This window comes from Trichosurus vulpecula, chromosome 1, assembly GCF_011100635.1.
Source record: "Trichosurus vulpecula isolate mTriVul1 chromosome 1, mTriVul1.pri, whole genome shotgun sequence".
Classification (NCBI taxonomy): domain Eukaryota; kingdom Metazoa; phylum Chordata; class Mammalia; order Diprotodontia; family Phalangeridae; genus Trichosurus; species Trichosurus vulpecula.
The window spans coordinates 61,495,097-61,521,117 of record NC_050573.1 but is presented as its reverse complement, the minus strand read 5'-3'; the positions used below and the strand labels follow the sequence as shown (position 1 = coordinate 61,521,117).

The 26,021-nt window shown below is 53.2% G+C and overlaps 1 protein-coding gene across 1 annotated transcript in view; it reads left to right on the top strand.

Annotated features, from left to right (window-relative positions):
- ABCA7 (ATP binding cassette subfamily A member 7) overlaps positions 1–25,095 on the top strand; it is a 62,366-nt gene extending 37,271 nt beyond the window's left edge. Inside the window, exons 18-50 of the mRNA XM_036741936.1 lie at positions 93–203; positions 1,493–1,664; positions 1,903–2,034; positions 2,656–2,795; positions 3,346–3,483; positions 3,971–4,155; positions 4,307–4,385; positions 4,806–5,008; positions 5,520–5,568; positions 5,863–5,964; positions 6,620–6,774; positions 6,914–7,038; positions 7,139–7,237; positions 8,744–8,936; positions 9,024–9,118; positions 9,672–9,704; positions 9,981–10,086; positions 10,197–10,271; positions 11,950–12,119; positions 14,042–14,219; positions 15,041–15,156; positions 15,416–15,560; positions 15,679–15,802; positions 17,859–17,988; positions 18,261–18,393; positions 18,482–18,544; positions 19,454–19,560; positions 19,807–19,948; positions 22,437–22,571; positions 23,274–23,377; positions 23,772–23,864; positions 24,257–24,494; positions 24,662–25,095. Coding sequence (XP_036597831.1) covers positions 93–203; positions 1,493–1,664; positions 1,903–2,034; positions 2,656–2,795; positions 3,346–3,483; positions 3,971–4,155; positions 4,307–4,385; positions 4,806–5,008; positions 5,520–5,568; positions 5,863–5,964; positions 6,620–6,774; positions 6,914–7,038; positions 7,139–7,237; positions 8,744–8,936; positions 9,024–9,118; positions 9,672–9,704; positions 9,981–10,086; positions 10,197–10,271; positions 11,950–12,119; positions 14,042–14,219; positions 15,041–15,156; positions 15,416–15,560; positions 15,679–15,802; positions 17,859–17,988; positions 18,261–18,393; positions 18,482–18,544; positions 19,454–19,560; positions 19,807–19,948; positions 22,437–22,571; positions 23,274–23,377; positions 23,772–23,864; positions 24,257–24,494; positions 24,662–24,805 — 4,214 coding nt within the window. The 3' untranslated portion in view covers positions 24,806–25,095. The remainder of the gene's footprint in view (positions 1–92; positions 204–1,492; positions 1,665–1,902; positions 2,035–2,655; positions 2,796–3,345; positions 3,484–3,970; positions 4,156–4,306; positions 4,386–4,805; positions 5,009–5,519; positions 5,569–5,862; positions 5,965–6,619; positions 6,775–6,913; positions 7,039–7,138; positions 7,238–8,743; positions 8,937–9,023; positions 9,119–9,671; positions 9,705–9,980; positions 10,087–10,196; positions 10,272–11,949; positions 12,120–14,041; positions 14,220–15,040; positions 15,157–15,415; positions 15,561–15,678; positions 15,803–17,858; positions 17,989–18,260; positions 18,394–18,481; positions 18,545–19,453; positions 19,561–19,806; positions 19,949–22,436; positions 22,572–23,273; positions 23,378–23,771; positions 23,865–24,256; positions 24,495–24,661) is intronic.
- The last annotated feature ends 926 nt before the right edge of the window (positions 25,096–26,021 follow it).

The window sequence follows — 26,021 nt, the reverse complement described above, 5'->3', positions numbered from 1 at the left end:
CTGGAGAAAGACAGGGCCTGGGGCAGGGGGGTTGGTGTGGGGAGGCAGGACTCTTGGGTCCTGAGGCATCCATTCTCCCCTACTCACCTTAGGTCAGTATGGAATCCCTCAGCCCTGGAATTTTCCCTTCCGGAAAAGCTACTGGTGTGGAGAGCTGGCATCAGTCAGCCTGGACCCAACCCCTTCCAAGGATGACACCCAGGGTAAGTCCTTCATTTCCCTCAATGGACTTCTCACACATCCATTGAACTCATGCCCCTAGAAGCCAGGCCACCCTGTGTTTCTATTGGCCTATCCTATAGAGCTTTCGTGCCCTAATATATACCTTGGTCTCATGCTCCCCATATACTCTCTAGGGCCTTCACATCCCTGTAGATCCCCCCCAGCCCATTACAGACCTGTCACACATCCCTAGAGACCCTTCACATCCCCCATACCACTCATACTCCCTGTAGTTGCCACACCAGCCAGCACTCGGTACACACAGTGCCTGGTGCATGGTGAACCCTTAACAAATGCTTGTTCCCCTAACTGACTGATACCCTTAAAGAGCACAGCCCCATCTATATCCATCCACATCTGTTATGCCCCTCAATGCAGCTCACACTCACTAAAATACCAGGGGCTTTTCCCCTGGGGTGTGTGAATTTGTTTGTATTTTTAAAGAAGTATTTTGATAACTGTATTTCAATTTAATCAGCTTCCTGGGTACTTTATTCTGTACATTTCAAACCTTCTTTTGAGAAGGGGTCTATAGGCTTTACCAGCCTGAGTGTCAAAGGTGGAGAACCCTGCTCTAGCCCCCCACCTCCGTCCTTCCTGAAGCCCTCCAGATTCCCCATAGCCCATCTAGACCTGTCCCCCTCCATATGTCCCTTCCATGCCCCTAGAGATCCCACTTCTCCTAAAGGCTCCATAGCAACCCCCAAGAAAGAAAAGACATCCTTGTAGACCTGTCACCACCCCTGTGGAAGACAGAGCTTCCGATATAGCCCATTACAGTCCATTATAGCACAGCGCTCAGGAAAGGGGAAAACTAACATTTAGTAAGTGCCTACTATTTCCCAGGCTAAGTGCTTTACAAAAATTATGGTATCTGATCCTCATAATGACCCTTCGAAGGGGGTGCTATTATTATCCCCTTGTTACAGAAGAGGAAACTGAGGCAGATAGCGGTTAAGTGATTTGCTCAGGGTCACAGAGCTAATAAATTGCTGAGGTTGGATTTGAACCTGTGTCTTCATGCTCCAACCCCATCATACTCTCTACTTATACCGACTACCTGTCTGCCTTAGTAAACCCAGGTTAATGGAATTAATTACAGACCATCCACTGCAAGTGCCTTATAAACCCATTTACCATCCAGTCCTCCCAGGATTTCCCTGGTATTTCAAAGTAATAAGTATTGTGGTGAGGGCAGGCTTCTTGTGGTCAGGGCTTCCCTGGGCTGGGGCTGGAGGAATCTCATGCCCTGGTCCCTGGTTTCCTTCAGTGCTGGTGGAAGACCCCCCTCCTGGGCTCCGGGTGGGTGTGTCTCTTCGAGGCCTGGTGAAGTACTACCCTGGCAGTGTCCGCCCCGCCCTTCAGGGGCTCAGCCTGGACTTCTACGAGGGCCACATCACTGCCTTCTTGGGCCACAATGGGGCTGGCAAGACCACGACCCTGTGAGTGTCATCCTGCCGAGAGGGGGTGGGACCAGGGGGACAGGCGGGATGTGGGGGGCCTTCCCAGACTGTCCCAGGAAGCTGGCTCCAATGGGACGGGGAGCAGAGAACTCTTCCGTGCTCCCCCCTTCACCCCTTCTCCAGCTCTGAAAACCCTCCCTAAGCCCCAGCCCCACCCACATGCTCACACGCTTCCTCAGCCTCTATCTTCCTTAGCTCTGCCTCTTTGTATCCCCAGTTCCATCCTGAGTGGCCTGTTTCCTCCCACCCGGGGATCTGCCTTCATTCTCGGTCAAGACATCAGCTCCAACAGAGCAGCTGTGCACCGAAACCTGGGCCTCTGCCCCCAGCACAATGTGCTCTTTGACATGTAGGTCACAGGGCTAGGGACTGACATGGAACTTCAGAGCTGGGAGGGCCCTTAGAACACAGGGTATGAGAACTGGGAGGGCCCCTAGAACAAAGAGTGTCAGAGCTGGGAGAACCCTTAGAACACAGGGTGTCAGAGCTGGGAGGGCCCTTAGAACAGAGAGTGTCAGAGCTGGGAGAACCCTTAGAACAGAGAGTGTCAGAGCTGGTAGGGTCATTAGAACCCAGAATATCAGAGGTGGGATGACCCTTAGAACACAGGGTGTCAGAGCTGGGTGGGAGGGCCTTAGAACACAGAGTGTCAGATCTAGGAGGGCCTGTAAGCCATGCAGCATCAGGTGCAGGAGTGGGATGGGGGTGTCAGAAGCCTTGAAACATTAAAAGACCAAATGTTCGAGCCAGAAGGGCTTGGAAACAATCTCATTGACCCTCATTTTATAACGTCATCTGTGACCTAGAAGGGGAAGGAGCCTTGCCCAGCATCCTGTGACCAGTTGAGGTGCTCAGGGTCTGGGGCTGGAAGGAGAGGGGCAGAAGGGGCCCTTGTTCCAGGCTGGTGATATCCTCAGGAAGAGTGCCCTGGGCATTGTGGGTGTGGCTCATGCTCTCTTCCTGCCCCCAGTCTGACTGTGGAAGAACATATCTGGTTCTATGGGCGTCTCAAGGGACTGAGCCAGGCAGCGGTGGGCCAGGAGCTGCCTCGCCTCCTACAGGATGTGGGGCTCCCACACAAGCGGCAGGAACAGACTCGTCACCTCTCTGGTGAGCTTCAGGTACCCGGCCCTCTCATCCCTGTCTCCTGGACTCATCCCCTCCCCCTCCCCCCATCCATTAACCCTCCTGCATTCTGTGCTCAACTGTGTCAGAGGGAAGGTACCAAGAGGAGACCAGGTCCTGATCTTTGCTACGATACCATATTACTTGGAGAGTGGATGAGATTGGCAAGGGAGTTGGAGAGAGCGGAGACGGATACTTGGGTTCAGTTTCTAGTGCAGCCTCTTACTATCCATAAGTCACTTATCTTATCAAGGCCTCAGTTTCTTCATCTGTAAAATCGGGACAGGACAGTGTGAGACCACGTTAGACTGGATGAGATGTGCCCTCTAAAGTCACTTGGCACATTGTGACTGATTCAGTGTAGCTGGCCCCCTATGCCGAGCTCAGGACCAGGGACCCCTCTACTCTTTCCTCTCCCCTGCCTTCCCCCTCCTGTCCCTATTCCCCCACGGACTCCTGGCTGTGCCAGCTACTGAGGAAGGCTGGAGGGGGGGAGTCCTGACCGCTCAGTGATAATGCCTCCTCCCTCTCTCAGGCGGGATGCAGAGGAAGCTGTCCGTAGCCATTGCCCTTGTGGGTGGCTCCCGAGTGGTCATCTTGGATGAACCTACAGCTGGTGTGGACCCATTCTCCCGCCGAAGCATCTGGGAGCTGCTGCTCAAATATCGGCAAGGTGGGTGGGGGGCTGGACCTGCTCACTGAGAAGTTGCCCTTGAGTAGACACCTCTTCCCCTCCCTGCTGAGGACCCTCGGCTCTCCTCTCTCAATTCTTGGAGGGACAGAATGCAGCGGATAGGACACTGGACTTGGAATAAGGAAGCCCTGGGTTCAAATCTTGCCCTTTTAGAAGCTTAGTGACTGTGAGACCTTGGGCAACTCATCTTATCTGTAAAATGAGAGGATTGGACTTGATGGCTTCTAATCCTGTTATCCTCAGAAATATTGCGTCTTTCCTGAAAATGTTCTCTTCCATGCAGTTCAGATCCTCACCCCCTCAGGACCCATTTTGGGTGCCACCTCCTCCTGAAAGTCCTCCCTGATTACCACAGGTTGTCCTGAGACTCTTTGTACCCTTGAGGTCTTTTTCCTCTTGAAGGCCAGCCTCCCCCAGGAAGCCTCCAGAGCTCCCAGGAGCCTTCTCACTTTGCCATCCCCCACAGGTCGCACAGTGATCCTGTCCACTCACTATATGGATGAGGCAGAGCTACTGGGAGACCGTGTGGCAGTGATTGCGGGGGGTCAGCTGCGCTGCTGCGGGTCACCCCTCTTCCTCAAGAGCCGTCTGGGCACTGGCTACTATCTGACCCTCATGAAGCACCGGCCAACTGTGCTCAAAGCTGGGAAGGTGGGGGCTCAGGCCAGTTGGGGTGGAGGCAGGACTGAGGTGGGCAGGGATGGGAAGGGGGAAGGCCACAAGACCCCTGGGCAGGAATCCAGACCCTGCAGACCTCCTTGTCACTGTCCCTGCTCTGTACATGGTGCCCCTGTGCCCCCAGGACCAGCACCATGGCAGACTGGAGAAGACCTGGATCAAAGGCCCAGAAAGCAAAGAACGTAGCCTGACTAATGTCACTGGTGAGTCACCGATGGGCCAACTCCATATATCCTTAGAGGCTGTGCTCCAGTGTTTCCTCTCACCTCTGATAGCTTATGTTCTCAGGGCCCCCCACCCCTGACATTGTGTCCCAAAGGCCCTCCTATCTCTGATATTCTATATTCTAAGCGCCCCCCAACCCAGCTCTGACATTCTGTGTTCTAAGGGCCCTCCCAGCTCTGACCCTCTGTGTTCTAAGGGCCCTCCCAGCTCTGACATTCTGTGTTCTAAGGGCCCTCCCAGCTCTGACCCTCTGTGTTCTAAGGGCCCTCCGAGCTCTGACATCCTATGTTCTGTGTTCAAAAACCTCTTTCAGTTCTAACAACAGCCTGTGTTTCATAAGCATCCCCACCCCCATGTGATGAGGAGGTTCTGAAGCCCCTTCCATCTCTTCTTGCCAGATGTGGCGCAGCTGCTTACACTCGTACAGAGCCTTGTCCCTGGAGCCCAGCTGGTGGAAGAGCTGGGCCATGAGGTGGTGCTGACCCTGCCGTACTCTGGGGCCCATAATGGGGCCTTTGGGGAGCTCTTTCAGGAGCTGGACAGGCACCTCGAGGAGCTTGGCATCTCCGGCTATGGGATCTCGGACACCACCCTGGAGGAGGTAGAGGAGGCTAAAGGCCGGTTGGGCTCCCCATCCCCAAGTCTTCTCTCTTCTCCTTGTCACATTACTGCCAAATTTTTCCCCCACTCCGATCCACATCCCCAACCCCAGGGTTCTGTGGAAAAAGGGGTCTCTGGAGTCTCCCCTCCCTTTTTCCAATAAGCCCCAGAGAGTCACAGGACCTGAGTTTGAATCCCAGGCCTTCTTACTAATGTCACCTTGGGCAAGTTCCTTGATCTCTCTGAGCATCTGTCACCTCATCCCTAAAGTGTAGGAGTCACAACAAATGAGTCTGAGTGTCCTTACAGCTCTGGACCTCCTGACTCTTGCCTCTCCTCCTCACGGCCAGAGTTCCCTCCCCCAGCCCCTTCTAGTCTTTCCTTCCCTCCCCCACTGTTCCACTATTTCTGAGCTCTCCTCTCCCCCACCAAGATGCCTCTTCCCCAGATCTCACCCCACCCCACAGGGTTCTCTGCCTTCCTCCCTCCCATCCCCTCATCTCTCCCTCCAGATCTTCTTGAAGGTGGCCGAGGACAGTGGAGTCGATACAGACCCAGAAGGTATTACTGTGTTACCATGAGGATCTTTCAAAATTCTCTTTGCACCTCTTAAGAGGGATATCTGAACCCCGGTGCGTAGACATCTACGGGGAGCTGGGTGACCTCACAGTATTTCCTGGCCTCCATTGGGGCCCTAACTCTGCCAGCCACCACTGACCACCAGAAGTCTGGCAAGAGTGTGGAAGGGCCAGTGAGGCCCTGCCCGCATTGCAGGGAGCAAGTCTGAGAGCCCACACTGCCGCTGGTCTAGACAGCAGCATCTCCCTCCATAGACAGCCTCTGTCTCCTCGGCAGATGGTGCGGACCAGCCCCTTCAGCTGGGGGTGCCTGCCCCGGCCTCTGCGCACTGCCAGAGCATGAGCAGCGAGGAGCATGCAGAGGCAAATGGGGAAGTGGGTGAGTAGGCCTCTGGCTGCCCTCCCTAGCATTGTTGGGTTTGAAGTTAGAGGGAATACGCATTTGTGTGTGTGCCAGGCACTGTGCCAAGTGCTTTATACGGTTCTCTCATTTGTTCCTCACAACCCTGAGAGGTGAGAGTTATTCTTATCCCCATTCTACAGATGGGAAAACTGAACCAAAGCCCAGGATCATACAGCTGAGGCTGGATTTGAACTCAGGACTTCCTGACTCCTGGCCCAGCGCTCTATCCACTGAGCCACCTAACTGCCTCAGAAGGGGCACTGGCTTTGTCTGATGCTTTTTGGCTGTGTGACCTTGGGCAAGTCACTTTTCTTCTTTAAGACTCAGTTTCCCCCATCTCAGAGGAAGAGGTCAGCCTTAATTAGTGGAGTAAAACTCAAACAGACACAGATCCCTGTGATAGCAGATTGACTTATAAAACCACAAGTTAACATCATCTGTGTTGTGTTATAATTTTGTTTTGTTAAATGATTCCCAGTGACATTCCAGTCTGGCCAGGGCTCATTCTGGAGTGTGGGCAGTGTGGGGCCCCTGAAAGTTTGACACCTCTGGTTTAAGTGGCTTCACAAGTACCTTCCTACTCCCCTACCTGATTCTTTTATGGATCTGTTTCCTGCCCTTTTGTCCCCAGCAGGGGTCAATTCTGCAGAGTTGCAGGCTCTGCACGGAGAGCTGGGCACCTCTGGGCGCGTGCAGGGCTGGGCCCTCACCCGGCAGCAGCTCCGGGCCCTGTTCACCAAGAGGTTCCTTCATGCCCGCCGCAGCCGCCGGGGCCTTTTTGCACAGGTCAGGGGATGTCACAGGGGAGCGAGGCCTGGGGTATGCAGAAGGAGGGGGGTCTACCGGGCTGGGTTTGGAGACTGAAGCTCAGGAACCCCAGGTTCTCTTTACCAAGCATCCTGTGATGGCCCTGGTGCTCTCTTAGATTGTGCTCCCTGCCTTCTTTGTGGGCCTGGCTCTCTTCTTCAGCCTTATCGTGCCCCCGTTTGGCCACTATCCGCCTCTGGAGCTCCAGCCAGCCATGTATGGGTCCCAGGTCTCTTTTTTCAGGTGAGTGCTGGGCTAGGCTGGGCCCGGCTGGGCAGTGGTGGGGGGTGATGGCAAGATCCAAGAAGGGCTTGGTTTTCCTCAATGGTTTTTCTATTTACAGTGAGGATGACCCTGGAAACCTCAAATATGCCCAGCTGTTGAATGCCCTCCTGTCTGAACCCAGCTTCCAAGGCTCTTGTGGGAAGAAGAGCTCAGGCCCGTAAGCTTCCCAAACCAGGAAGCCCACTGTCCTCTTGGCTCTGTAGAGTACCTTGTAATTTAGACCACAGGGACAGGGCATGTCAGAGTTGGGAGGGCCCATAGAATCCAGATTGTCAGAGCTTGGAGGGCCCTTAGAACCCAGAAAGTCAGAGCTGGAAGGGCCCTTAGAACAAGGGATATCAGAGCTGGGAGGGCCCTTAGAACAAGGGATGTCAGAGCTGGGAGGGCCCTTAGAACCCAGAAAGTCAGAGCTGAAAGGGCCCTTAGAGCAAGGGATGTCAGAGCTGGGAGGGCCCTTAGAACCCAAGATGTCAGAGCTGGGAGGGCCCTTAGAACAAGGGATGTCAGAGCTGGAAGGGCCCTTAGAACCCAGAATGTCAGAGCTGGGAGGGCCCTTAGAACAAGGGATGTCAGAGCTGGGAGGGCCCTTAGAACCCAGAAAGTCAGAGCTGAAAGGGCCCTTAGAGCAAGGGATGTCAGAGCTGGGAGGGCCCTTAGAACCCAAGATGTCAGAGCTGGAAGGGCCCTTAGAACAAGGGATGTCAGAGCTGGGAGGGCCCTTAGAACAAGGGATGTCAGAGCTGGGAGGGCCCTTAGAACCCAAGATGTCAGAGCTGAAAGGGCCCTTAGAGCAAGGGATGTCAGAGCTGGGAGGGCCCTTAGAACCCAAGATGTCAGAGCTGGGAGGGCCCTTAGAACAAGGGATGTCAGAGCTGGAAGGGCCCTTAGAACCCAGAATGTCAGAGCTGGGAGGAAGTTGAGAACCCAGAACATTAGAACTAGAATGGCCTTAGAGATCTAATCTAAATCCCTCATTTGACACATTGGGAAACTGAGTTCCAGAGAGTGGAGGGCCTTGCTCAGGGTCATGCAATCCAGGGAGTCACTGGCAGAGCCCTGTCCACGGCGCAGCTCTCCTGAGCCCCTTGCCCAAGGCTCTTGCCACTACCCAGTTCTGTCTCTACACAGCCCACACCATCCCAGCCCTTCTTCCCCACCTCCCCAGTTGGGGCCTCAGCCACTGCCTGGTGGTGCCTCTGACCCTGGCTGTGGGGCATCATGACTTAAGGTCAAGGACCCTGTTCTGCTCCCCCTCCCCCTTTTCTTCCTGGCCACCCCACCCCCCGCCAGAGCATGTTTCCAGCATCTGGGGAGACCTTCATGGGTCTGGGAAGGAGTTCTAGAATTGGAGGCAGGAGGATCGGGTGGGTCTGAGTCTTACTTCCTCCACTTACTGACCGTGTGACCAGGAGCTCTTACTTAATTTGCCTCTGTTGCCTTCAGGACACTCCTCTGTAAAATGGGGTTAAAGCATCCTCCCATTCCCTACGTCAGTGTTTTTATTTGTAACTCTTAAAGGGCTATGAGACCCAAGTCACTGTGAGTGTGCTTCATTCCCACAGGATTAGGGCAGGGAGAAGGTGTGATAACTAGGAATGGTTACGTGTGTAAGAGCCAGGAAATCATCCCACATTTCTCAGACTCTTTTCTTGTGACCTTACAGGGGGCAAGACTGTGCCTGGCCTACCAACCACAGCTTCTGGGTGCCCCCGGTATCCGAGGCTGTGGCTAGAGTCTTTGCTACGGGCAACTGGACCCTGCAGTTCCCTTCCCCTGCCTGCCAATGCAGCAGCCCCGGAGCCCGGAAGATGCTCCCAGACTGCCCAGAGGCTGCAGGGGGCCTCCCACCTCCCCAGGTGAGGCCATAGAAGGTAAAGCAGAGCCTTCTCTGGGCTGGCAGGGCAGGCAGGCTGTGCCTGGACTGAGATTCTTTCTTGGAGCAGATGCAGATGGGCCCGGGAGATGTTGTACAGAATCTGACGGGAAGAAATATCTCAGACTATCTGGTTAAAACCTATCCTCGGGTCATCAGTCGGGGGTAAGGTCTCTGCTGGCTCCTGCTCAGCATCTGCCCCAAAGTCCCATTGCCACCTCTGCCACCTATTACACCTACCCTTCATCCTTACTCTCCACCCCACAGGGAACAGAGCTGGGAGGGCCCTTAGAACCCAGGATGTCAGATCTGAGAGGGCCCTTAGAACACAGAATGTCAGAACTAGGGAGACCCTTAGAGCACAGAATGTCAGAACTGGGAGGGCCCTTAGAACACAAATATGGAATGTCAGATCTAGGAGGGCCCTTAGAACATAGAATATGGAACTTCAGAGCTGGAAGGGACTTTAAAGATTTTCTATTCTAATTCCTTGCCCACTCTAGTCTCGTCCATTCCCCAAGCCCTTTCTCTGTCATGCATACCCACTTACCCCAGGCAGGCCTATAGGAGGGAGGGGCTGGGGCTGAGAAGGAGGTTGCCCCTGCCCTGCATTGGCACTCCTGGCTAGGTGAATGGTGGCCAGGAGGAAAACCCTCCCCAGCCCTTTCCAAATCTGGGGAGGAGTGACCGAAGGCCTCACCCTCTTCTCTTCTCTCAGGCTGAGGACCAAGAAGTATGTCAATGAGATTAGGTGAGCTAGGGGACATGGTGGGGGAAGAGGAGGGAGCAAACTGAGGAAGGTTCTTTGTAGGTTTTGAGAGGTGGTTGAATGGGGGAGAGGGTGGCCTAAGGAGGAGGCGAGGAGGGAGGGTTATGGCCGGGGGGTGGGGGAGGACATGCTAGGGAAGAAGATTTGCAGACCTTGGGTGAAGAAGTACAAAAAGAGGATGGACAGGAGAGGGGAGATTGGGGGCTGTGGACAGAGCAGTGGAGGCCTGCTCTGAGCCTGGGTCTGCCTCATCTCCAGGTATGGGGGCTTCTCCCTGGGGGGCAGCCCCAGCTTGGGCCTAGGCTCTGGACCAGAGATCCTCAGCACCATCCAGGAGTTCCAAGGCTTATTCTACGGCTCCCGGGTGACTAGCCGGGGCAAGGGTTGGTGTGGAGAGAGAAGAGGTGGGGACATGGCGGGGGACATCAGCACTGGGGGAGGGGTGGTCTCTAACTGTCCTCTCTCCCTGCCTAGAACAATGTGGTGCATCATCTGCTACAAAATCTCAGTGCCTGGGCTGAGGGCCTGGACACACAGAGCAATGTGAAGGTGTGTGGTACTCAAGGGGCTGCCCCTTCTCCGGGCCCTGGGCACCCAGGGGTTGGCCCATCTCCGCTCACTTAGCCCTCCGCTACGTCTCTAAAGCCATAATCAGGTCCTCGGTGTCAGAGTGGGGAGGGGCAGGAACCGAGACCCTGGAAAGGCTCTGGGCTGGTGGGGGAAAGGGAAGGGAATGAGCATGGATGTATATAGCACTACCGTGTGTTGTTTTTTTTTAACAAATATTATCTCATTTGATCCTAGGTAGGTGCTGTTATTATCCTTATTTTAAGATTTGAAGAAACTGAGGCAGATAGTGGCTAATGTCTTGCCTCAGGTCACACAGCTACTGAGTTTCTGAGGCTAGATTTGAACTCGTGTCTTCTCAACTCCAGGCCTAGTGCTCTATCCACAGCACCACCAGGGCAACATTTGTGGAGTGAGGATTCAGATGTTGCTGGTTGCTTCCTGGGTGACCACAGGCAAGCGACTTCCCCTTTGGGAGGTCTTCTATCCTTCCTCTACAAATGAAGGGGGTGGGTTCAGGTTTAGAGCTGAAAGGGACCTCAGAGGCCGTCAAATCCATCCCCTCCATTATACACATAGAGAAACCAAGGCAGGCAGAGGGGAAGTAACTTGCCCAGGGCCACGTAGCTCCTAAATGTCTAAGGAGATTTGAATCTAAGCTCAGAACCTTCCTCAGTACCCCTGGAAGCATCTCCAAGGAGTTCACCAAACTTCATAGCTAGATGGGGCTTCGGGGGCATCCCAGCCAACAAGAAACCCCTTGACCACATCCCAGCAAATGCCTGTTGCTTAAGGCCTCTCCAGTGATGGGGAGCTTACTACCTTCCAAGGCATTGTAGCCCTGTTTGGCTTTTTTTTATAACTCTTATCATTATCCACCTTCACCACTGAGCATTTGTCTGCCAGAGCAGTCTTCAGGGTTAGCTCCCAGATGCCTATGGGTCTACCATTGACCTGTGACCTCCGGCAAGCCCCTCCTCCTCCCTGACCCTCAGTAAAAGGCTATAAAAGGAGGCCGTTGGATTTGAGGGCCCTGTAACTGTGGTCCTAAATCCTGCCTCAGATTCTTACTAGCCCTGTGACCCTGGGCAAGTCACTTAACTCCTCTCAGCCCGTTTCCTCATCTATAAAATGGAGGTGGTAATAATAGCCCCTACTTCCCAGGGTGGTTGTAAGGGTCCCCTGAGGTAACACACATAAAGCACATTATAAAACTTAAAATACTTTAGAAATGTTAGCTCATCATCATGTTTCCTCATCTGTGAGATGGAAATGCTAATAATAATAGTGCCTCCCCAGCCAGGCTTGTTTCGAGATAACATTTGTAAGGTAATATCTGAGATAATCTGTGTAAAGTACTGTGCGAACCTGAGAGTGCTATATAAACACCTGCTCCCCTGCTTTAAATCCCACCTCAGTTACATATTTAGCTGTGTGACCGTGAGCAAGCTACTTAACCTTTCTCAGCCTCATGTTTCTCATCTCTAAAATGGGGTTCATAACCGTACCGGCCTCCCAGAAGCTCGGCTGAGAGTACACAGGTGAAGTGCTTTGCACACCGAGTGTGTTCTCTCTGGTTCCGTTATTGTCATCCTCATTGTTACTGTCATCGTGAGCTGGGCCCCTGGTTGCGGGCAGTGACAGGAAGTCTTTGGCCCAGGTCTGGTTCAACAACAAAGGATGGCACGCCATGGTGGCCTTTATCAACACACTGAACAACGGGCTTCTGCGTGCTCACCTGCCCCCGGGGGCTGACCCCCGTACCTACAGCATCACCACTCTGAACCACCCCCTCAGCCTCACCAAGGAGCAACTCTCGGAAGCCACCCTGTGAGTGCCCCTCCGGCATGTGGCCCGTGCCCTCCCACTTCTCTGCCTTCTGCTTTTCCCTTCTGAGCTGTATTTGCCTCGGGACTCTGCCATCTCTTCCTTGTTTTCAAATTTGTGGCTATATTTTGTTTTGAGCCAGCGAATGTTTCTCAAAAAAGTTACTTACAGAGTCCCAAATAACAGCTAGCTTATGGGTTGGGAACAGAGCAAGGGATGTACCCTTTGCCATTGGCAATATTGTACTCACACTGTCTGCAGTAATTGATCAGACGCAGGATGGTCATCATACTGTGGTAACTGTCAGTTATTCTGGCTGCTGTAATTGACCCGGGGTAGCATGGAGGTCACACTGGCTGCCATAATTGACCAGGGGCAGCATGGCGGTCATACTAACTACCGTAATTGACCAGGGGCAACATGGAGGTCACACTGGCTGCTGTAATTGACCTGGGGCAGCATGGCGGTCATACTAACTACCGTAATTGACCCAGGGCAGCATGGCGGTCACACTGGCTGCTGTAATTGACCCGGGGCAGCATGGCAGTCACACTGACTACCGTAATTGACCCAGGGCAGCATGGAGGTCACACTGGCTGCTGTAATTGACCTGGGGCAGCATGGCGGTCATACTAACTACCGTAATTGACCAGGGGCAACATGGAGGTCACACTGGCAGCTGTAATTGACCAGGGGCAGCATGGAGGTCACACTGGCAGCTGTAATTGATCAGGGGCAGTATGGAGGTCACACTGGCAGCTGTAATTGACCAGGGGCAGCATGGAGGTCACACTGGCAGCTGTAATTGATCAGGGGCAGTATGGAGGTCACACTGGCTGCTGTAATTGACCAGGGGCAGCATGGCGGTCACACTGGCGGCTGTAATTGACCAGAGCCCTGTTGCCTTGCCATGCTGATGCTTTTTTCATTGTCAGCCTTGCTGCTTTTAGTCTCTCTGGTCCAACCTTGCCTCCTATGCCCTTTACATGAGGTAATGGAAGGAGCATTGAATTTGGCATAAGAACAGCTGGGTTAGAATCCCAGCCCTGCTATTTCATTGCTGCACTGCGTGGCTTTGGACGAATCATTTCCCCTTTCTGTACCCCTTGTTTCCTTATCTGCAAAGTGATGGGTCTAATGTAGATTGGTATCTTTGCCAAGAAAACCCCAAACGGGGTCAGGAAGAGTTGGATGCGACTGAAACAACTGAACCCAAACCTAAATCTGGGGTTCTTAACCTGCCCTATGGACTTGGTGGTTTTTTTTTAATATCTTGATAACTGTATTTCAATATAATTAGTTTTCTTTATAATCCTATGTATCTATAAACCTTATTTTTGAGGGGTCCATCAGCTTCCCCAGTCTGTCAGAGGTGCCTGGCACATAGTGTAGATTATGAAGCCAGGGCCTTGATGACTGAACGATCCTAGGGTCTCCAACCTCCATGACCTTTGGCCTCTTAACTACCCAAGTCACCATGGTGCTGGGAAAGGGCCCTGAATTTGATTGGAATCCCAGCTTTGTTGTCCTGAAGAAGTCCTCACTCTAAAATGAAGGGGTTGGACCAAGTGACATTCAAGGTTCTTTCTGATTCTCAACTCTATGATCATTTTATTCTGACCTATAACCTCATGCTCTATGACCTCCATGATCTTAACCATTATTCCGTTATAATCACCATGCTTGGTGACCCGATGTGATCTGTGATCTTAATCATGGATTCCTTTAACCCAGTGTTACCTCTGGCCTTTATCCCATGACCTCTGACCTTATCATCTAATGCCTTCTAGCCCCATGGTTGGTGGTCTCTCAGGAGACCCAGCTGCAAGCCCTCCAGCAGCCTCTTCCTTGTTCTTTCCATGTCTGTGATTTTCCCTTGCCCTTGGCCTCAGCCAGCAGCCCAGTAACCCCCAACCCTTTCCTAGGATGGCCTCTTCGGTGGATGTGCTGGTGTCCATCTGTGTGCTCTTTGCCATGTCCTTCGTCCCAGCCAGCTTTGTGCTCTTCCTCATTGAGGACCGAGTCAGTCGAGCCAAGCACCTGCAGTTCTTAGGGGGCCTGCCTCCAACCCTCTACTGGCTGGGCAATTTTGCATGGGACATGGTAAGAGGGGGCTGGGGGCAGGGCTCAGGACAGAGCTACGGGCCAAGGGATTAGAAGTCTTGGGTTCTACTCCCGGTACTATTGTTCTGACACGTGAATCTTCTACTCCGGGTTTCAGATGGCCTTAACACCTCTACACATTCTGACATTTTGTTTCCTAAGGGCCCTCCCAGCTCTGACATTCCCCTAGTCAGACGTGCTATGTTCTAGGGGCCCTCTCAGTTCAGATATTCTGTGTTCTAAAGTCCCTCCATGTTCTGACATTCCATGCTCAAAGGTTCCTCCCAGTTCTGACATTCCATGTTCTAAGGTTCCTCCCAGTTCTGGCGTTTCATGTTCTAAGGTTCCTCCCAGTTCTGACATGCTAAAACTCTTCTGGGAAATCTCAGCCCCACCCTCAGAGAGCCAAGAGCCCTACTACAGAAATGCAACTCACATAGGAAAAAGAGGCCCATGTCAGAGACAGGACAGATTCAAGGTCTGGATCACTTGTGCTCACTGTTGTAGGAAGATGTGGAGGTAGGAGGACTGATTTCAGGTCTTTCCCAGCCCATCCCAGGAACCGCTTCAGGCAGCAGCCTTAGAATGTCACAGTGGGAGGACTCTTGGAACATAATATGTCAGACCTGGATAGGACCCACCCTCTCATTTTACTGGGGTCCAGAGAAGAGACTTACCCAAGGGCACACATGCCAGTCCCACTTTCCCTGGCTGGTCCAGAATTCTTAGAATCTGGGGAGACCTGCTGCACCTAGATTTGGGGTGATGACAGGAGGGAGGGAGGTGGCCGGTAGTGACAGGTCCACCTCCTTCCCCCACAGTGTAACTACCTGGTACCAGCAGGACTGGTGGTGCTCATCTTCCTGGGTTTCCAGCAGCGGGCATATGTGGCCCCATCGAATCTGCCTGCCCTCCTACTGCTACTGCTGCTGTATGGGTGAGGCCTCTGTGCGGTACCTAATGCCCTCTGCCTGCTCCCCAGGTGCTCATGGCCCCAGAGAGTTCCCAATTCTTCCCTTCAGTGCCCATGTCTATTGTACTACTGATCCCCACTGATTGTGCCCCTTCCTCATTGGCTCCAGGCCACCATAATTCCCATGCCTTCAAAGTACCACAAAGTCCAGTGAAGCCTGTCTCCTCCCACAGGCCATATGCTTTCCATGATACCTGTGCCATCCTTTCTTCTTCCTCTCCAGCTGGTCCATCACCCCACTCATGTACCCAGCCTCCTTCCTGTTCTCTGTGCCCAGCACAGCCTATGTGGTCCTGACCTGTCTCAACCTCTTCATTGGCATCAATGGCAGTGTGGCCACTTTTGTCCTGGAGCTCTTTTCCAACCAGGTTTGGGTGGTCTGATGGTTGGCACTGTAGTAGTGGTGGCTAAATCTCTGGATTAGGTTCCTGGGGGAGAGGGGAGTTGTATCAAGGGTCCCCTGACCTGCCTCTCTGCCCCAAACAGAAACTGAAGGATGTGAGCTGGATTCTGAAGAGAGTTTTCCTCATTTTCCCGCATTTCTGCCTAGGCCGAGGGCTCATAGACATGGTTCGGAACCAAGCTGTGGCTGATGCCTTCCTGCGCCTGGGTGAGTGTCCCTCAACTAGCTGAGACAAAGCTTGTGTTCTGTGTCCCAAGGGCCCTCCCAGCTCTGACATTCTACGTTCTAAAGGCCCTCTCAGCTCTGACATCCTGGGTTCTAAGAGCCACCCCAGCTCTGACATTCTGGGTTCTAAGGGCCCTCCCAGCTCTGACATCCTGGGTTCTGAGGGCCTTCCCAGCTCGGACATCCTGTGTTCTAAGGGCCCTCCCAGCTCTGACATTCTGTCTCCTAAGGATTACCAGCTCTTCTGTAGCAGACAAAACTTTGGCTTTGGTTTGGCTGTTAGGCTTAGGAAAGGCAGCAGCCAGGAGCAAAAACAGTCCGAACTCTTCCCTGAGGTAGCCTCTTTCACAGCAGGAGAGATAGGACTCAAAGGTATAAGACCAGAGTGCCCCAGAAAGAATGAGTTGGCACCAAGCACCCTGTTCATTTTATAATTCAGATACAATTCTGAGCTCTAAGAAAGGACAGATCCCTGCAGGGTCACTGGAGAGTATAAAACAGAACGCAGTAGGTGAAGAATATTCCATCTGGTGCAGCCTCATATTACAGAGGAGGAAGCTGAAGCCCAGAAAAGGGAAGTGGCTTGTCTAAGTTAACACCAGAGCTGGCACTGGCATCTGGGGCTCCTGACCCAATCCCAGGCTCTTTTTACTGTCCCAGACTGCCATTCAGGGAGGGCATCACCAGGAGATGAGGCTTTGGTCAGACTCTGAGAAACAACATTGGGCAGTGGAAAGAATGCTAGGCTTGAAGCCAGGAGCTTCTCGTCCTGGCTCATCCACTTTGTAACCGTGTATAACTGAACAAATCTCTTAACCTCCGAACTTCAGTTTCTTTGCTTGTAAAATGGGGATAATGATTTTTGTAGGAGTTTCTTCCCTGGGAGTGTTGTGAAGAAAGTCCTTGGTAACCTTTAGAAAGAGGGCTCCATTTGGAGTCAAAAGGCCTGGGTATGAATAGTCTTACTGTCCTGGGCCCTATATAGACCTCATCTAGAGAACCCTATTCAGATCTGGGCCCTTTAGTCTAAGAAGGACATTGATAAGGGTCCAGAGGGGGGCCAACCAGGATAGGAAAGGGTCCTGAGTCCAGACATGTCCCATAAAGATCAATTGAAGGAATGAAGCTTGGTTAGCCTGGAGAAGACTCAGAAGGGGAAGGTGGAGACATCATAGGTTCGAGTCAAGCATCTGAAGGGTCGTGGCCTAGAAGCATTGGACTTTTCTGTTTGGCCCCAAAAGGAAGGATCAGGGTCAATGGGTAGGAGTTAGAGTAATTTAGGCTCAACAGTGGGAAAATCTTCCAGTATTAGATGGCCAGTGGTTTCCTCTCCCTGGAGGTCTTCAGGTGGAGGCAGGATGGCCAGACCCACCAGTAAGTCAAGTCAAAGGCATTTTTAAGCACTTAACTCTGTGCCAGGCATTGTGCTAAGTGGTTGGAATATAAAGGTGAACACAAGATAAATAGGCAGCTGGGTGGCACAGTGGGTGGCATGCTGGGCCTGGAGTCAAGAAGATCTGAGTTCGAATCACTAGCTGTGTGACCTTGGGCAAGTTACTTAACCCTATTTGCCTCGGTGTCCTCATCTGTAAAATGAACTGGAGAAGGAAATGGCAAGCCATTCTGCTATATTTGCCAAGAAAATCCCAAATGGGGTCACCAAGAGGCAGACGCGACTGAACAACGAGACAAATAAAGAGTAAAAGGAAGGGCGCCCTCCTGGCATTCTCCAGTTTGTCAGTTCCCTTCCTATAATGTGGAGCCCAGAGCTGAAAATGATGGTCCCTTTTTTCAGGCCAGGCCTGTCTTAATTTGACCTGAGATTTTAGTTTTGGTCCAGTGGGTGGTAGGGGGCTATGGCAGGCTCTAGAGAAAGAAAAGTCTCTATTGAAAGCTAAGAAATTGGGGTGAGAGAAGACAGAGTCCTCGAGAGCGCAGCTTGCTTTCCTGTCCTCTTGGCTCACCCATCCTGCTGCAGTGGCCGGCGAAGGCCTACGAGGCTGGCTCCTATCTGATGTTGGCTCCTTCTTCTCCACAGGAGATGAGCAGTTCCAGTCCCCGCTGAGCTGGGAGCTTGTCGGCAAGAACCTCTTTGCTATGGGGCTGCAGGGGCCTGTCTTCCTTCTCCTAACCCTCCTCCTGCAGCACCGAGCCCATCTCCTACCTAGGTCAGCACCAGGAGGCTGGGGTCAGGAACAAAAAGCAGTGATGGGGGAGAGGGGCGGGGGGTGGAGGGACCTGGGGCTCGGAACCAGGGAGGCAACAACAGGAGTTCTTGAGGTTTGGATGAGGTAGGGAGAGAGGCTCCCAGGAACCCTGGGAGTGTGATTTGGGGGAGGGGGTGCTGCAAGATGCAGAGGAGTCTAGGGGAGGAGGCCAGGAAGGACAAGGAGGAAAGCACTGCCTTCTGCTCTCTCACTTACTCTGCATGCCCCCCCAGATGGTTTCGGGAGCCTCAGCTCCTGCAGAGAGAGGAGGACCAGGAAGAAGATGAGGACGTGGGCCGGGAACGGGAGCGGGTTCAGCAGGGGGCCACCCAGGGAGATGTCTTGGTGCTGAAGGACCTGACCAAGGTGAGGAGGGAGCCCTGGGGGCAGGTATTTGTTCAGGGCCAAGGATCTGTCTGCAACGGCCTCTGTTTCTTCTCCCACACTTTGCCAGATATACCCGGGCCAGAAGAAGCCAGCTGTGGACCACGTGTGTGTGGGGATCCCCCCAGGGGAGGTAAAGATAAGTGCTCAGAAGCACCTTTAGCACAACAGCCTGACATGTAGGCCGTGCAAGTATTTATCATCCCTGTTTTACAGATGAGGCAACTGGGGCTCGAGGTCACGTAGACAGTAAACCCAATACAACAAAGTTGTTTAGTAAGAACAAAGTGTTAACAAGTGCAGGAATCGGGACAGGTCTGATGTACAAGGTGACACCTGAGCTGAGCCTAGGAAGCAGCTGAGGATTCTGCAGAGAGGCAGTGAGGAGGGGGCTTATCTCAGGGTGTGAGGGACCGCTGGTGCAAGGCTCACGGGCAAAGATTGAACGCCAGGCCCAGAGCGCAGCGAGCAAGCCAACTGCACTGGAGTAGAGAGGGGGTGTGAGCGCCCGCTAGGAGGTGGGGTCCTAGAGGGCTGGGATGCCAGGCTGAGGATGCACTAGGGAGTGGCCCAAGGTTTTTGAGTAGGGAGGTGAGGTGGTCAAACCTTTACTTGATCGGTTTGGCAACCATGTGAGGATCAGATTGGAGCAGGGAGAGACTAGGCCGGAGGCCACCAGGGGCCAGTCCAGGTGAGAGCAGATGAGGATCGAGGCTTTATGAGTTGGGGGTGGGGGGGATAGTGGGGAGGTGGAAGCAACAGAACCTGACAACTGCCTGGACATGGATATGTGACTGGAAGGATGATGGGACCTTCACCTGAAATACTTTGGATGAATGGAGGAAGGGTGGGTTGGGGGGAAATAGAAGGAGTTCCATTTTGGGCACATTGAGTTTGAGTTGCCTATGGGGTATGCAGTTGGACGTTCCCAGAGGGCAGGACTGGAGATGGGGCGGGACATAGAATTTTAAGAGTCTGACTCTCTCTGTCTCTTTCTCTCTCTCTCTCTCCCTCTCCCCCCGCCCCCTCCTTCTCCTTGTAGTGTTTTGGGCTCCTGGGGGTAAATGGGGCAGGGAAGACTTCCACATTCCGCATGGTGACAGGGGACACCCCAGTGAGTGGGGGTGAGGCCATCCTTATGGGCTGCAGGTGAGTGAAGAGGGAGCCCTAATGGAGGGAGGCTGGAGAGTGGGAAAAAGTAGAGACTTGGGGCTGGGGCAGGGGAAGATGCCCCTCTCCCAAAGATCCTGTACAGGGGACAGAAGAGGCTAGCCCCCACCATCCTTCTCTCTATATCCATCTGTTTGCCTCTCATCCCTCTCCATTCCTTTGTCCCCCACCCCTCTCTTCGATCCCTCTGCCACCCCATCTCCTTGTACCCCCCCCACCCCACAGCATCCTCAGTGACCTGCAGGCAGCCCAGAGCCACATGGGCTATTGCCCCCAGTTTGATGCCATCACGGAACTGCTGACTGGCCGGGAGCACCTGGAATTTTTCTCTCGACTCCGGGGAGTGCCTGAGGGAGAGGTTGCCCAGGTAAGTGCCCCATGGTGCCCTGTTTCCCATTAACTCTGAACCCCTACAGAACCCTCATCCTCATCCTGCTTCTGCCACTGTCCTACACAGAGGACCAGCCCCCCAAACTGCCCCTGAGCTCTCGTATGTTACAAACAGGGTGGCTCCGTCCTACAGTGCAAACCAAGGAGCAGAGGATGGGGCTCACATCGAGAGACCAGGATTCCTATTAGTGAGACCCAATTCCACAGTTTCATTTAAGACTCATTTATAGAAACAGACACACACACACACACACATACTGTTTCCCTCTCACACACACATCACACAGTTTCTCTCTCTCTCTCTCACACACACACACACACACACACACACACACACTCTCTCTCTCTCACACACACACACACACACACACACACACACTCTCTCTCTCTCTCTCATATACACACACTGTCTCTCTCCACCCCCCCCCCCCACACACACAGAGTTTGGCCAGCATCCAGGATGCAGCATAGCACCATGGACAGAACCCAGGGCTTGGAACCAGGAGAGCTGGGTTCAACTCCTGGTTCTGCCACTTCCTGTAGGACCCTGGACAAGTCATTCCCCTTGACCAAGCCTCAGTTTCATATGTACAAAACAGAATTAGGGAATAACCGTTGCCCTGCTTACAGGGTAGGTGTCAGAATCCAGTGAGATAAATCTGTATAAAAATGCTTTGTGAATGTGAAAGCACTATCCCCACTGTCCCAGGGGGAACCCAAGCCCATGGGGACCCTCCCTGTTCTGCAGGGATACAGGGTGGGAGTGGACACCTGGACCCATCCTCAGCCTAGTTTGGTGACCTGCTGCCCAGTTCCCAGGCCCCTGCCCCAAGGACAAGCCCAACACAGGCATGAGCCTCACCAGATGGCTTCCTGAATTGCCTCAGCCAATATAATACATTATTGGGGATCAATACACATTGGGGATCAACCAAGAAACAGCATTTATTAATCACCTACTATGTCCCAGGCATTGAGAATGGAAAATCAAAAATCAAACACTCCCTGCTCTCAAAGAATCAATCCAGGGGAGACCCCAACTCCCTATGTAGCTCGATAGAAGTTCATTTGGAGGAGAAGACACAAGGGATTGGGTGGGGAGGGAGAGGGAGGGAGGATCAAGAAAGGCTCTTAGAGAAGGTGACATTTGTGCTGAGCCTTGAAGAAAACCAAGCACATAAGAGGTGGAGGTGGAGAGGGAAATGCATCCCAGGCCGGTCCTTGGTCTACAGGCCTCACCCTTTGCCCAGCTTGTGTCTGAAGGCATTCCCCTGCTCTGTGCCACCTTGAGGTATCTGACAAGGAGATTGGTGGAGGCTGGCTGGATACCTGGAGGGCAATTTTGTTAGTAGGAGCGACTGTGAGCCCTTGAAGGCTGTGCCAGCAGAACCCAAGCCTGGCACGTCCTGCTAAGCCGGAGCACTTTTGAGAACAGCCCTGGTTACAGATCCTGGTTCTGTGGTATGGGAGGATTTGTCCCCCAAGGTCTGGGTTACTTAAGGGTTGAGCACCAGGTCAGGCTTGTTGGAGTTTTTTCTTTCTCTATAACCACCTTGATTTTCCCCATCTGTAAAATATGATGGTACTGGAGAACCCAAGTTCAGACCCACTCTGCTGCCTACTAGCTGTGTGACCCTGGACCAATCACTTCAGTCTCCAGATCTCAGTGTTGGGTGGTGTCAGGCATTCTCTTCCCACCAATCTGGAGCGATGTCTTATGCATGGCCCCACTCAAAGCACCCCAGCCTTGGGTGAAAGCCTGGTTACTCCCCTGCTGTGTGGAGGGCTCTGGGCTTGTGGCCCAGGGGACATGGACCCGCCCTCAGGAAGCATTCATCCTGATAGGGCCATGAATAACTGTGATATGAGGTGGAGGTGAGTGGGGGTGGGGATGAGGACAAAGGGGAGGCTGTAGAATTTGGAGTTGGATTAGATGATCCAAAGCTCTTCCAGCTGTCACCTGATGGGCCTGTAGAAATTAAACTCTGTGCTGTGATAGGGTCTTGTACACAGTAAATGTTTAATAAATGTTTGTCAGATTTTTCCTCTTAAAAGCTCCCATTTCCCCAGTACCCTCAGGGTTACAAAATGCCTTCTTTGGGAGGAGGCAGAGAGCACACAAGAATCGGTATCCCCATTTTATAGACAGGGAAACTTGGGCTTCTAGGGGGAAGGGACTTGCCCAAGGTCACGCAGCTAGGAAAAAGCAGAGTCAGGATTTGAACCCAGATCTCGAGTCCAAATTCCAGGGCTCTTTCCACTGGCACCATGGAAAGGAAGACATGACATCGGTTTTATCATAAGAGGAATTGCTTTTCTAGCCTCTTGAGCTGGTGCTGACTCCCCCTTGTGCCCCCTCATCCACCTTCCCCATGGTCCTAAGCCTGACCTCTAGCTCTGCTGAGGAGCCTGCTTGGAGCCCCCTGGCCTTAGGGTGGGTTTCTCCTGGTCTCTCCCATTGGCAGGTGGCCCAGTTGGGCCTGGCCAGGCTGGGGCTGCTACAGTACGCAGACCAGCCCTCGGGTGGCTACAGTGGCGGGAACAAAAGGAAACTGTCCACAGCCATCGCCCTGGTGGGAGGACCCCCGGTCATCTTCCTGGTGAGTCACTCAGGGTTGTAGTTGGGGAGGGGGACAGAATCCTTAGGGTTACCCACCCCAACTCACAAATCCCTTCTTGGGGGGGTCATTGTCCCTTTTTGAGAAGTGGAGATACTAAGGCATAGAGCAGGACCAAGCCCAGGAATTCCTAACCTCCAACCCCAAGCCTCACTGACCCCCTACCTCCTGAAGTGAGGGGGAGTTGTTTTTACTACACCATAGTCATCACTGGCACAATTTTATTTTTTTTCTCTGGGCCTAGGTTTTCCCTTCTATAAGATGGGAGCGTTGAATGAGGTGACAACACATTGTAGTGGAAGGAGCCCTGGATTTGGGGTTGAGAGGACGTGGGTTTGAGTTCTGGCTCCAGCAGTATGATCTTGGTCAAGTCAGTTCCCCTCTTGTAGGCCTTGGTTTCCCCAGATGTAAAATGAAGGGGTTGGGCTAGATTTTAGATCATTTCAACTCAAAATCCAGAGATTCTGTGAGGGAGTGGGAGTAAGGGAAGTAAGAGAGGAAGGGTATTTGAATGGGCTTCTCCCCAACCCAACCTGAGGAGAGGTCTTTGCCTATGTGGAGAAGGAGATTGGGACAGGACCTCTCAGTCTACAGGGCTATGGGGTAGGAGTGGAGGATGGACAGGGCATATCTCCAGTCTGGTTTGGTTGTTTGATGCTCCCTTCCTGGGCCTCTGCCCCCAAGGATGAGCCCACCACCGGAATGGACCCCCGGGCCCGTCGCTTCCTCTGGAACAGCGTCCTGGGTGTTGTCAAAGAGGGACGCTCGGTGGTGCTAACCTCACACAGGTAGGAGTGTGGCGTGTGTGTGTGTGTGTGTGTGTGTGTGTGTGTGTGTGTGTGTGTGTGTGTGTGTGTGTGAGGGAGAAAGATTGAAGGAAAGAAGCTACCAGATGAAGGATGAGAGTTTGGGGTGAAGGAAGGAGCAGCTGGGAGACAGCACCTAGGGGTGAGGAAAGAGATTCTCAGGAAAAGGGGCCCTTGGTTGGGGGAGAAGACACTTTGGAGGGGGAGAGCAAGGGCTGGCATGTCAGATTCTAGAGGAAAGGGGGCCTGGGTTGAGGAAGGGCACAGATTTGGGGGTTAGGGAACCCAGGTAGAGTAAGCTGCATCTATTAGGTTCAAGGAGGCAGAGGGTCCAGGCCTCTGGTTATTGACCTCTTGCCTGCCCCTTCACTGGCAGCATGGAAGAGTGTGAGGCTCTCTGTACCCGCTTGGCCATCATGGTGAATGGGCGTTTCCGGTGCCTGGGCAGTGCCCAGCATCTTAAGAACAGGTAACTGGTGGAAGGGGACAGGGCTGGGGGCTCATCCCGCCCCAGGCTGCCCTGAATAATGTTGCTGAGGTTCAGAATCAGAATCATCAGGCTGAATAAAAATGTCCCTCCAGCCTGCCCAACATGAGGTCATCCAGTGTGACAGGGAGCTCATTACCTGCCTCCCAAGGCAGCCCAGCACACTTTTAAGACCGCCTTAATTATTAGGCTGCTATTCTTTACATCAATCCTAAATCTTCTTCCCTATGACTCTGTCCCAACCACCACTGCCTTGTGGGGCTGAGCAGAGTGAGCCTGACTTCTCCCACGTGATGCTCCTTCAAGTGTTTGCTTCTGCAGCCACAGAGCGGAGGAGAAGGCTGGGCATGGGCTCAGCATGGCACTTCCCGCAGGTTCGGAGAGGGCTACACAGTGTCCCTGCGAGTGCCCACCTCGCACCCAGGGCCTGCTCAGGATTTCATGGAGACCTCTTTCCCCGGAGCCCTGCTCAAGGAGCACCATGGCTGCCTGCTACGATACCAACTGCCCACTGGGCACTGCCCGCTGGCCCGCCTCTTCAGTGAACTAGCCACCCACAGCCCCCGCCTGGGCATCGAGGACTTCTCTGTAACCCAGACCACACTTGACCAGGTTCAAGATCAGACTGGATGGGAGGGGCTCAGCTTTAGACTAAGGGTAGAGTCATTCTGGGCCCTGGCTCATGGCCTCCTCCTCCTTCGCCTTCCCTAACTCCCCTCCCCCAACCCCACTGACTGTCTTCCTGAATTGACGCCACCCTCTGCGTCCTGTTCCGCCAGGTGTTTGTCTATTTCGCAAAGGACCAAGGTGAGGAGGACAGCCCTGGGAAGCCGGCCTCTCCCTGCCCTGGGTCCAGTTCGCAAATTCCCCACAGGGTCAGCCGTTTTCTGGAGGATACCAGTGTGGGCGAAAGCTTGGTCTGACCCAACAGGTGGATGGACAGACAGGGGGACTGCCCAGACGGGAGCCTGCCCCCTGGAATGGGAGGAGAGAGCTTTGTGATGTCCATGGGGCAGCTCCCACCACTTGTCCCCTGTCTCTGCCCCTACCGGCCCCCATGGGGCCCCCTTGTCCAGCCTAGCAGGAAGCTAGGCAGCTAATGAAAGGGAAGGGCCTCCCCACAAAGGGGGGCTCCTGCTGTGGCTCTCCATTCTAGGAACTCAGGGCTCCATGGTCCTCTCCTCTGCACTCCCCTTTCTCCCAAATAAAAAAATAAAGCCATGACATGCCCTGGAATGTTTCATACGTGTGCACATAGTAAGGCCTGACCATGTTTGTCTTCATGTATGTTTTCATATGTTTCTTTGTGTTCTGAGAGCCCAGGTCCTAATTCTGGCTCAGAGGCACTACCTGTGTGATCTGGGTCAAGTCCCAGAAGCACCGGAGCTCAGAGACAGATGGGAGCCCAGAGGGCTTCCTGTCCAGCGGTCCTCAGACACAGCGGACCCCCAAAGTGGTCATCTGGCCTCTGCTCAAAGACCACAGATGAGGGGAGACCACCTGCTTCCTGACACAGCCTGACCTAAAACAGAACTGGGACTTTTTGCAACTCCTGACGCCCCTCCCCTTAAATCCTTCTGGTTCTGCCCTCTGGGGTCAAGCAGAACAAAATTAATCCCTCTTCTGTGGGATAGCCCTCCAGGTACTGGAACAAGGCTAGCCCGTCCTCCCCCTCTCCCTCCCTCCCTCCAGGCTAAACATTCCCAGTTCCTTCAACTGCTCTTTCCCTGGCTACTCAGCATCCTGATGACCCTCCTTTGGACTCTCTCCAGTTTATCAAAGTCCTTCCCAAACTGTGGTCCCCCAAATGGAACACAAGGTACCAGCTGTGATCCAACCAGGGCAGACTGTCCCCTCCCCAGTTCTGGACATGATACCTCTCTTTTCGTTAGCCCAAATCAGCTTTCTTGGCTGACGCATCACATGTATTAAGCTTGGGATCCACTGAGACCCTCAGAAGATACATGCCTCTGCCTCAGTTTCCCTATATGTAAAATGAAGCATTTGGATGAAGTGCTCTCAGAAGTCCTCGTCTCTAAATCCTGTTATCATCACCTATAGAGTCTATCTGTCTACATTTGTGGACCTTCGTGTGTGTGTCTGTGTGTGATCCGTCTGTAGGTACACCGTGTATAAGGT